General features: G+C 51.2%; 2 protein-coding genes and 1 long non-coding RNA gene across 3 annotated transcripts; 2 read left to right on the top strand and 1 right to left on the bottom strand.

The window, feature by feature from the left end:
• The first annotated feature begins 137 nt into the window (after nt 1-137).
• On the top strand, nt 138-7,895 carry LOC132540423 (uncharacterized). The gene is made up of 2 exons (XR_009551616.1): nt 138-264; nt 6,920-7,895. It is a non-coding gene; the product is annotated as an uncharacterized LOC132540423 (long non-coding RNA).
• On the top strand, nt 2,688-4,395 carry LOC103126519 (apolipoprotein A-II). The gene is made up of 4 exons (XM_016194444.2): nt 2,688-2,755; nt 2,859-2,951; nt 3,098-3,236; nt 4,172-4,395. The coding sequence occupies exons 2-4, from the start codon at nt 2,894-2,896 to the stop codon at nt 4,284-4,286; spliced, it is 312 nt and encodes a 103-aa protein (XP_016049930.1). The 5' UTR covers nt 2,688-2,755; nt 2,859-2,893; the 3' UTR covers nt 4,287-4,395.
• FCER1G (Fc epsilon receptor Ig) lies at nt 7,739-10,518 on the bottom strand. The gene is made up of 5 exons (XM_007537415.3): nt 10,361-10,518; nt 8,808-8,899; nt 8,641-8,676; nt 8,208-8,228; nt 7,739-8,059 (listed from the first exon to the last, which is right to left on the bottom strand). Exons 1-5 carry the CDS (start codon nt 10,404-10,406, stop codon nt 7,997-7,999), a joined length of 258 nt encoding a protein of 85 aa, XP_007537477.1. The 5' UTR covers nt 10,407-10,518; the 3' UTR covers nt 7,739-7,996.
• Between the last annotated feature and the right edge of the window lie 333 nt (nt 10,519-10,851).

Raw genomic sequence — 10,851 nt, forward strand, 5'->3', positions numbered from 1 at the left:
TCTCTCTGTTCTATCCAATAATAACAACAATAACAACAACTATGATAAACAACAAAGGCAACAAAAGGCAGGGAGAGCCTTCAGGAGCAGTGGATAGCTGAGCAAAGCTTTGGCAAAAACAAACACCTGGGGGAGTTGGGCTGTAGCACAGTGGGTTACGTGCAGGTGGCACAAAGCACATGGACTGGAGTAAGGATCCCAGTTCAAGCCCCAACTCCCCACCTGCAGAGGAGTAGCTTCACAAGTGGTGAAGCAGGTCTGCAGGTGTCTATCTTTCTCTCCCTCTCTCTGTCTTTCCCCTCCTCTCTCCATTTCTCTCTGTCCTATCCAACAACAACAATAAAACAACAAGGGCAACAAAAGGGAATAAATAAATAAAATAAAATAAAAAACACCTGGGAATGTTAACTCAGCTACAAATAGCACCCCTACCACACCTCCACCAACGTCTGCACTTCTCATCACCCATAAAAAGCCAAGTTGCCAGAAGAAGGTGGTGTGTGATGACCCCAGCCTGTCTCCTTTTCTGGCAGAACTTCTCCCCCATTTCAGTAATGTTCCTCCACACATGTTGAGGACAGAAGAGTGACACACAGGTGCTGGTGTGATGGCACAGAAATCTGTGGTGGGTGTGGTGAGTTGTGTGCATGTATGTAAGATAAATATTACTTTTTAAACTATTATTGGATAGAGACAGAAATTGGGGGGGGGTAAAGAGGGAGAGAGACAGAGACACTTGCAGCCCACTTCACCACTCACGAAGCTTTCTCCCTGCAGGTGGGGATCAGGGGCTTGAACCTGTAGTGTGTGAGCTTAACCAGGTGCACCACTGCCTGGTCCTCTTAATTTTTTTCTGGGGAAAAAAAAAGATGTTCTTAATGAGTATTAACCCACAAGGTAGGGGTATACCTACCTCCTCCCTGTCAAGGCTGGGGGCCCTGTTGATTCATGGGCTGACTCCCACCCAGATAAGGTGATCATGTGACCTTCAACCTGAGGGAAGCCTCCCATTGGCCTCCTTCCATGCCAGAACCTTCTGTCCAGCTGGGAGGTCCCAAGCAAAAGCCAGTTTTTTTTTTTCTTTCTTTTTTGTTTTTGCCATCCCCCCACCTTTTTATTGTTGTTATTGCTGTCATTGTTGTTGGATAGAACAGAGAGAAATCGAGAGAGGAGGGGAAGACAGAGAGGAGAAAAAGACACTTGCAGACCTGCTTCACCACTTGTGAAGCGATCCCCCTTTAGGTGGGGAACCGGGGGCTCAAACAGGGATCCTTATGCCAGTCCTTGCGCATGGCGCCATGTGCACTTAACCCACTATACTACCGCCCGGCCCCTACTTTTTCTTATCTTTTTTTTTTTCCCCCAGAGCATTTCTCAGTTATGGTTTATGGGGATTGTGAGGGACTGAACCTGGGCCTCTGGAGCCTCACATAAGAAGAGACTCTCTGCATAACCATTATGCTATCTAACCCCACCCAGAAGCCATTCTGCTTGATTGTGGGGGTGGGAGGAAAGTAGGCCACACTCACTGCTCAACACTGGGGTCACTCTGGGCTCTGGTGTTTCCTCCCCCACCTCTTTACACATTAACTCAAAATGGACAGTCAGTCACACCCGCCCCCGCTAGCCCTGTGGCTCAACTCCTCCCACCCTGATTTCCCTCTCTCCTCTGTCCTTCCATGATTGTCTGCCAAGTTGGGACTGAGCTGGGTATCAAGGGGAGAAGCATTCTACCTATGATGGGATGAAAATACAGAGGCTTTCAAGGGTTTGATGGTAGAGCTCAAGACATTTATGTGTGAGGACTCCCAGTTTAATACACAGTGCCATATATGCCAGGAAGGATTCGAATTCTCCCTTTCATGAATACATAAATAAATCTTAAATGGTGGGGAGCCAGAGGGTGGCTCACCTAGTAGAACACACAAATTACAATGCAAAAGGACCCATGTTCAAGAACTTGGAGCAGAGCACAGGTGTCTCTCCACCTCCCCTTTCCCTCTCATTTTGTCTTTACCTAAAATAAATAAATAATATATATATATTTAAAATCTTAAATGGCAGCCTGGGCCATTTATCCACTGGTGCAGTGGATAAAGTACTGGACCTTCAAACATGGAGACCCGAGTTCAATTTCCAAATATCACATGTGCCAGAATGATGCTCTGGTTCTCTCACTACTAATACACCAAATACACCCATATTTATTTATTTAATTTACCAAAGCACTGCTTATATCTGGCCTGTGGTGATGCTAAGGATTGAACCTGGGGCCTCAGAGCCTCAGGCATGCAAGTCTTCAGCAGAACTATTATACTATCTGTCCCCAACCCTACATCTGTTTTTTAAAAGGAAATACTTTTTTTGTTTTACCAGAGGACAGTTTATCTCCAACTTCAGTTGGTAGTTGGTACCCAGGACTGAACTCAAGAACTTTGGTGCTTCAGGTATGAAAGTCAAAAAAGTAAGTAAGTCTTAAAGACCAAACCCAGGGACTGCTACCTGGACCCCAGAGGCCTGAAGTGGCCCTCCGGACCTCTGCCCTATCACCAGGAGCCCCTACAGGCCTTTCCCCTCCTCCCCGCCACACCCCTTGTTTATTCCAGCATGGCCTCTGCCCTACTGGCTCCTCCAGTGTCCTTGTCCATTGTCAGGGGGTGGGGACCAGACAGGTATATAACCCTGCTTCCCAGCTGGGCCAGGCACAAGCAGTGAGAACCCAGGTGACGAAGACCTAACAAGAGGCACTGAACAAGTACAATTGGGTTCATGTGGGGAGGGGTTAAGGCTGGAGTGGGCTGGAGCTAGCTGGGAAACCCCTAAATCCACCCCATATCAGTGTCCTCCTGTGTTCCCAGCGGTCCCCAGGCCACCTCCTTCCCACTGTCCCATCATGAAGCTGATTGCCGTGACTGTGCTGCTCCTCACCATCTGTAGCTTTGAATCTGAAGGTCAGTGTGATAGAGCCTGAGGGGACCCTGTGGGTGGGGGGTAAAGTTCTAGCTCCTATACCCAGGTCTGGCAACCGAAAAGCCCCGCCAGAGACCTGGAGGGGAAGTCTGCCTGGAGAGGGGGTTGAGGGCTGTGTGCACTACAGGGGCACTGGTGCGGAGGCAGAGGCAGGCGGAGGAGCCGGAGACTGGCCTGCAGAAGCTGTTCTCTCAGTACCTGCAGACTTTGACCAGCTACAGCAAGCAACTGGTGGATAAGGTCCCAGAGTTTCAGACCCAGGCCAAGTGAGTTTCTGAGAAACTGAACTCAGGGCTGGGGGTGGGGGCGGGGGCGGAGAGGGAAGGGGGAGGGAAGGGGTGCACAAAGAAGTTCAAAGTTGACTGCACTGGGGCCAGCAAAATAGCTCACTTGGATAGTATGCTGCTTTACCATGGGCACAACTCAGGTTGAGGCCACTGCATTAAGGGAAACTTCAGTGCTATGGTCTCTCTCTCTCTCTCTCTCTCTCTCTCAGAAACAAAAGTCCAATAAAATAAATAAAAATTGAGATGGGGGGGTCAGGCAGTGGCGCAGTGGGTTAAGCGCATGTGGCGCAAAGCGCAGGGACCGGCGTAAGGATCCCGGTTCGAGCCCCCGGCTCCCCACCTGCAGGGGAGTCGCTTCACAGCGAAGCAGGTCTGCGGGTGTCTATCTTTCTCTCCTCCCTCTGTCTTCCCCTCCTCTCTCCATTTCTCTCTGTCCTATCCAACAACGAATTGCGTCAACAAGGGCAATAATAATAACCACAACGAAGCTACAACAAGGGCAACAAAAGGAGGAAAAAAAAAAAATGGCCTCCAGGAGCGGTGGATTAATGGTGCAGGCACCGAGCCCAGCAATAACCCTGGAGGAGGAAAAAAAAAAAAAAACTGAGATGGGAAGAACATAAGATAGCTCACCCGCTAAAGTATGCATTTTACAAGGACCTGGTTCCAGTTCCCAACTGCCTCCTGGGAACCACCATGTAAAGTAAAAATGTCATGGTGGTGGAGCAGTGTCTCCTCTCTACCTCTCACCCTCTGAGAGGAAGAAAATAGTCTGCTGGGAACCATGGAATTTCACAGGCTCAAAGTTCCCATGAAGGCCTACAGACAATAAAAATAAATACCAGCACCAAACAGGCACAGGCCCCCTGACTCCTAGACCTCTGGCACTGACCTCTGACCCCTCCCATCTGTAGGAATTACCTTAGTAAGACACAGGAGCACTTGGCACCCCTGGTCACAGAGGCTAAGACGGAGCTGTTAAACATCTTCAACAGTTTCATACCCTTCACAACCCAATCTGAAGCTTAAAAGGACCTGCAGGAGTCCTTCCTCCCAGTCACCTCGAAGACCCCTGTGGCCAGGCCTGGAGACCCACTCTCCACCCCTTGTTTTCTGTAATAAATATGGAATGAGTTAAGTCTGAGCCTGGTGTGTGTGTGTGTGTGTGTGTGTGTGTTGGGGATGACAAGTCTGGGGAACTCAGAAGAGGAATACGGAGGAAGAGTTCCTATAGAGGGGTGGGATGAAGGGAAGGTGGAGAGACTAAGGAGGGCTAGGGAACGTGGGAGTGCAGGGGATCCATCTCCAGACCCAAGGAATTGGGAGGCCCTTGAATAAACACTAGTCTTTGGCTGGGCATGAAACTGCAGAAGGCATGGATGATTCCTCAGCTGAATCCCAGATTCTTGGTGTGTGTGTAAGGGAGGGGAGTATAAGAAATGAATACATGCCCTAATCCTACCTTTAAAACCTCTCAGCCGGGGAGTCGGGCTGTAGTGCAGCGGGTTAAGCGCAGGTGGCGCAAAACCAAGGACCGGCATAAGGATCCTGGTTCGAACCCCGGCTCCCCACCTGCAGGGGAGTCGCTTCACAGGCGGTGAAGCAGGTCTGCAGGTGTCTATCTTTCTCTCCTCCTCTCTGTCTTCCCCTCCTCTCTCCATTTCTCTCTGTCCTATCCAACAACGACAACAACAATAATAACTACAACAATAAAACAACAAGGGCAACAAAAGGGAATAAATAAATAAAATAAATATTTAAAAAAAAAAAAAACCTCTCAGCCAAGGGTCAGGAGGTGACTCACCATGTAGAGCTCATGGTTTGTTGAGTGTGAGGTCCTGGGTTCAAGTCTCAGTACCACAAAGGGGCAACTAAAACGACATGGGAACAGCTCCATGGATGGCAGAGCAGTGCTGAGGTGTCATTCCTCTCTGTCTGTTTTTCCATCCACCATTCCCCACTCTTCTCTTTGCCCTCTAAGATAAATACACTAAAAGAGAGTATGCTTGTTTGGTGGTGTTGCAATTCTAAGAGGCCCTGGTTTCATTTCCTGTTTTTTTTTTTTTTTTTTAATTCAAGTCAATTTTTTTTTAATTTGCTTTTTCCCCCTTTCTTTTTGCCGTTGTTTTATTGTTGTTATTATTATTATTGTTATTGATGTCATTGTTGGATAGGACAGAGAGAAATGGAGAGAGGAGGGGAAGACAGGGGGAAAGATAGACATCTGCAGACCTGCTTCACCGCCTGTGAAGCGACCCCCCTGTAGGTGGGGAGCCGGGGGTTTGAACCTGGATCTTTACACTGCAGGTGTCTATCTTTCTCTCTCTCCCCCTCTACCTTCCTCTCCTCTCTTAATTTCTCTGTGTCCTATCCAATAAAATGGAAAAAATGGCTTCCAGGAGTAGTAGATTCATAGTGACGGCACCCGGCCCCAGCGATAACCTTGGAGGCAAAAAAACAAACAAAAAAAAAAAAAAAAAAAGGAGGAGGGAAACAGAGAGACAGAGCAGCCCTGCAGCCCTGTTTCACCACTCATGAAGCTTTTCCCCTGTAGGTAGGGACCAGGGGCTTGGACCTGGGTCCTTGTACACTGTAGTGTGTGTGCTTAACCAGGTACACCATCACCTGACCTCTCCTGGTTCTGTGTTAAGGGGGGTGGGGGTGGGGGGGAAACAGGGCTGGGAGATAACTCACTTGACAGAATGCACACCTGTGTGAGGACCTTGGCCTGAGCCCCTGATCACTACAAGGGAGCACTAAGCAAAGGGTAAGCTTCACTACCAATGGAGTGGTATTGCTGTGTGTTTCCTCTCTCTCTGACCTTTTAAAAATTAGAGACAGAGGCAGAGAATGGAAAAGACCACAGCACCAAAGCTTTCTCTAATACGGTGGGGGCTGGGCTTACACCTGGGTTGCACCCGTGGCAAAGCAACACACTATCCAAGTGAGCTATTTTGCCAGTACTCTTTCCCTGTCTCTAACTCTTATCTGAGGGGCAAAAAAAAAAAAAAAAAAACTTGTGGCAGTGGTGGAATCATACAGATGTGGAGGTACAGCGACAACCCTGATAACTGTGGGTGGGGGTAGAAAAAATAAAAACCAAAACTCTCACCTAAATTGGGTTTGGGGATTCAATGCCCATGATGTCCCCCAACTCAGGCCTGGAACTAGCAGCCCCATAGCCTAACAGCCTAATAGAACTGAGAAACTGAGGTCACTGATTCAGGTGGGAAGGGAAACCAGGCCATGTGGACAGAGCAGACTCACCACCCCAAAATGCTGGATGAAGAGTGTGTTCTAGTGTTCCAGTGACAACGCACTCCCACTCAGCCTCTCAAAAGTTCCCCACCAAGTCCCCTTGTGTCTGAAGCCGCTACCCCAGTTTTCTAGCAGATGGGCCAGCCCAAGCAGTCTACACTTGTGAACCCACCTTCTATCTAGTATCTACTTTTTTTAAAAAAAAATTTTTTTAATTAAAACTGTGTGCTTTTTAATTTTAAATTATTTATTTATTTTTTTATTCCCTTTTGTTGCCCTTGTTGTTTTATTGTTGTAGTTATTATTGATGTCGTTGTTGGATAGGACAGAAATGGAGAGAGGAAGGGAAGACAGAGAGAGAGAGAGAAAGAGACACCTGCAGACCTGCTTCAGCACCTGTGAAGCGACTCCCCTGCAGATGGGGGAGTCAGGGGCTCGAATCAGGATCCTTATGCCAGTCATTGTGTTTCGCACCATGTGCACTTAACCCACTGCACTACCACCCAACTCCCCTACTGTTTTTTTTTTTTTTTGTCCAGGGACCAAAGACTGTACCTGGGTGGATGGCGCTGGGTGGTGAATGCTTTTCAAAGAGGCACACTTCCCCTTGAGGTAACAAGAGATGGTTGAGAAGGTTGCAAGCTGAAGGGGCAGGGAGAGCTACTACCTGGCATGAGGGGATCTCCTTAGACTCATTCTGATGGGCTGCTGGATCAGAAGCCTGGCAGCTTCTGGGGGAGAAGGGGCTGGATCAAAATTCTGCTCAGAACCCTAGGTTCTGACTAGGGAAGGTGTGATCCATGGGTCACCCCTCCCAGGGGGGCGCCTTCCTAACATGCCAAGGTCTCCCCAGCCTGAGAAACCACAGAAGACTCAGTAACCCCATAATACCTTCTGCAACAACATCATCCCCTCTTTCTGCCCATCTGGCTTTCAGCTGTGCCAAGTCCACATGATGGGGAGCTGGATCCACCTGTCCTTGAAGCCCTTCATATGTGTTAATCCCTGGGGGTTGGATAGCAAGGCATCACTTCCTCTTCCCCTCCTACCCCCCCCCCCACACACACACACAGGCCAGGCTGGGGATAAAGTTGTCTCCTCACATCCAATGTCTCTGGGAACACCTAGCCAGGTCCCCTTCTTGGCTCACCACCAGCCGGCAACTTCCCTCCTGGAAGTTCCCCACCCAGAGCCCACCAGAAGTCCAGAGACAAAGCACCAACAAAGTGGTTGGTGGGTTTTATTGAGACAGTCTTTTTCTTTCCTCTGTTGTGGGGGCTCCATCAAGGGCTGAGACATGAGAAGAGATGGGGGTGGGGAAAGACTAAAAGATACTTTTAGTGAAGATCACAGATTGTAGGTCTCTGATGAAGGAAGAACCCCACTGTCCATCCTCAGGGTAAGGGGGGAGTTACTTAAGGGGGCCAGTGGGAGGGCCCTGGAGGATTAGGAAGGCAGTGAAGGGAAAGGGGTGCCTGTTGTCACTGTGGTGGCTTCTCATGCTTCAGGGTCTCATATGTCTCCTGGTTTCGGGTGCTCAGGCCCTGGCAGGGAAAGGGTACATAGAGGACAATTAGGAGTCCCAGCCCCACACACACCCAGACCAGACCCCTTCCAAAGATCACTGGAAATGCCACCCACATCCCACACCTGCCAACTTCTAAGGGGTAGGTGAGAACAAGGTCTACTCACCGTGTAGATGCCGTCTGATTTCTGTGGAGGCAAGGTACACGATATCAGAGACACCTCACCCCATTTTCCCCACTCCTCCAGAGTCCTGAGGATCTTCCCCCCAGTGAAGGTGTCTACCCACCCCCTGAACACTCTAGGGCATAGAGACACATTCCATCCACAGACCAGACACACACACACACACGGCATAAAAACACATTCCATCCGCAGACCAGACACACACACACACACATATATATATACCAGATATGCTATCTGGTCCTGCCCTAGGCTACTCCTTTCCCCCTCAGCTGGGTCTTCCATGCCATGGGCTGAGTGGTGAGTGGTGACCAGGATCCACCTTGTGGTGGTCATGTCAGGTGGGGGAGCTTCTCCAGCACAGTATGCTGACTCCTCCTGAGAATGCCTATACCTTGCTGTGGGTAGAGCTTACCTCATAGCTGGCAACAGCTGCCTTCCGCACCTGGATCTGGGAGGAAGGGAAGGTATGAGGAAAGACAGAGGGAGGTGCCTGCCTGCCTCCAGATTCACTTTTCTGGGGCCCTTGCTGCCCCTACCCTCTGCTTCTTCTTCTGCCCGTTCTCACTGGGATCCCCCTACCTTGAGTCGGCAATATAGCAGAGTGAGGACCAGGCCATAGAGAAACAAGATGGCATCCAGGATGTAGCAGAGCTGAGGCTCGCCCAGGGCCACTGAGAAGAGAGGGGGAGGCACTGGGGCTCAGAGGGGTCAAGTGGGGGCTCCCAGGGTAGACAGGGCTAGAGGGGTCTTTGGGGCAGTTTGGGTCTGGAACTAGGGTCCCTTCCCCTCCTCAGGATGGCAACCCCCTCTGCCCAGGCCCCAGAACTCTCCTCCCCTGTGGTTGGTCCCCCAGGTAGGCTCTGGGGACTGATCTGTCTTGCCTGGGCTGAGGGAACAACCTCAGAGGGGGAGGCGGAGGGGAGTTGGTGACAAACTTGATCGAAGAAACCACAAGTGTCTCTGCTTGGTCCTGTGACCTGCGGCTGAGGGCCGGACAGGAAGGATGTGCGGGGCAGCAAGAAGGGGCAGTGACTGCAGCGCTGGTCACCCTGGGCTGCCTGCCAATACTACACAAAACCAAGGGGTCTACTCCCCTAGGCCCCAAGTGGGCTCTGCCCACTGGCTAGCTGAGGGCTTAATCAATGAGAGAAGAAACCCCACCCCAGCTGTTGGGGCCCTCTCAGTCCCCTGATCCATCACTCCCTTGCACTGGCTTCCATCACCCTCTGTGCTCCCTGGCCCCCCAAAAACCTGAGAAAAATCATAGATGGTGCAAACCCCTTCTGCTGGGCCACCTAGTGAAGGGCCATGGGCTGACCCATGAGGACAAGAGGGGTGACACTGCTTTTCACCCAAGGTTGCACATCTGAAAACCACCCAAGGGGGAAACGGCGTCACCTTTATGGGTGACGAAACCAGGACTCAGAACTAAGCTAGGTCTCTGCAGAAGTCCATTACACAGAGCCCCAAGTCTAGACTTCCTGCTCAGAGTGGCCTTCTTCCCTCAGGCAGGCATTCCCTTTGCTCACAAAAGCAGTAATAGTTCAGTCGGTGAGGGGGCAAGCCTCTCTGTCTTTCAATTTTCACAGCTTCCCTTAATTAAGTCCATGTGTTCCCAGCCCCCCCCACCCCTCCACCCCCTGAGAAAGAAGTAAGAGCTGGCTGTGGCAGACCTTCAGGCCCAGGCCTTGTCCCCATCTCCCAGCCTGGAGGTACTACTCAGTTCCTAGAATTTTTGCTGCCCCCTGCCCTGGGTTAGCTGCTGTATGGGGGGGGGGGGGGGGGGGCTGTCACATCTGCTCCTTCCCACTGTTTTCCCTCAGCCTACAGACAGGCCAGAAAGGTCCTGGAGGGCTTCCAAAACAGATCAGCTTCCACAAAATAGTCACTGGACAACTCCTTCCTCCTCCCCAGTCCAGGGCAGCGCTGAGCACAGGCAACGGTGCCTACATCCCCAGACCAGTCCCCTCCCTGCCCAGCCAGAAGTCCCCACTGCTATCAACCCTGGAAAAGCGGGAAGGGGCAAAGAAACAGGGGAACCCTGCCTGGTGTCCTGGTGAGGATAACAGTTGGCCTCAGGATCGGGGTCCATATACCCTCATGCCCACCCCGTCTCCTCGGTGTCCTCTTACCTGCTCGATCAACCAGCAGTAATAACAGTAGGAGCACAGGACTCATCTTGGACAAGGGGCAAGGACCAGGGGCTGAGAGCTGGCGACACCGAGAGCACTGCGCAGCTGTCTTCTGAAGCGCCCTGACCACAGAGTTCCCCCCTTCCTGCCACGCCTTCCCCCCTCTTTGGCCCCTTCCCCTTCCTGAACTCAGGCCGGGCGGCTCCCGGAAGGGCCAACCCTGGCCACTAGGAGAGCTGGGTGCTGCTGCTTCTGTCCTGGGGACCAGGGCCTGTGCCCACTGAGAGGGAGTTCTCGGATTGTGCTAGGCCGCCCTGGCCAGCCAGCCGTCTCCCACCATGTTAGGAGCCATGTCGTGATATACTGCCCATCAGGGGTCCTAACACCTCTGCCCAGGGCTCACCCTGGGTCTGTCCAAGGAGCTTACAATTTGTGTGGGTACAAGATTCAGGCAAAGGGAAGCTGCAGGGGAAAAGAGGAAATGGGTAATG

This window comes from Erinaceus europaeus, chromosome 9 (assembly GCF_950295315.1).
Source record: "Erinaceus europaeus chromosome 9, mEriEur2.1, whole genome shotgun sequence".
Taxonomy (NCBI): domain Eukaryota; kingdom Metazoa; phylum Chordata; class Mammalia; order Eulipotyphla; family Erinaceidae; genus Erinaceus; species Erinaceus europaeus.

Bases quoted from the DNA above. Each gene is read 5' to 3' on its own strand.
- LOC103126519 (XM_016194444.2), top strand. From the start codon at position 2,894: ATGAAGCTGATTGCCGTGACTGTGCTGCTCCTCACCATCTGTAGCTTT. The intron at 2,952-3,097 runs GTCAGTGTGATA...TGTGCACTACAG, and splicing joins CTGTAGCTTTGAATCTGAAG to GGGCACTGGTGCGGAGGCAG. The intron at 3,237-4,171 runs GTGAGTTTCTGA...TCCCATCTGTAG, and splicing joins GAGTTTCAGACCCAGGCCAA to GAATTACCTTAGTAAGACAC.
- FCER1G (XM_007537415.3), bottom strand. From the start codon at position 10,406: ATGAGTCCTGTGCTCCTACTGTTATTACTGCTGGTTGATCGAGCAG. The intron at 8,900-10,360 runs GTAAGAGGACAC...CTCTCTTCTCAG, and splicing joins ACTGCTGGTTGATCGAGCAG to TGGCCCTGGGCGAGCCTCAG. The intron at 8,229-8,640 runs GTAAGCTCTACC...TTGCCTCCACAG, and splicing joins CAGCTGTTGCCAGCTATGAG to AAATCAGACGGCATCTACAC.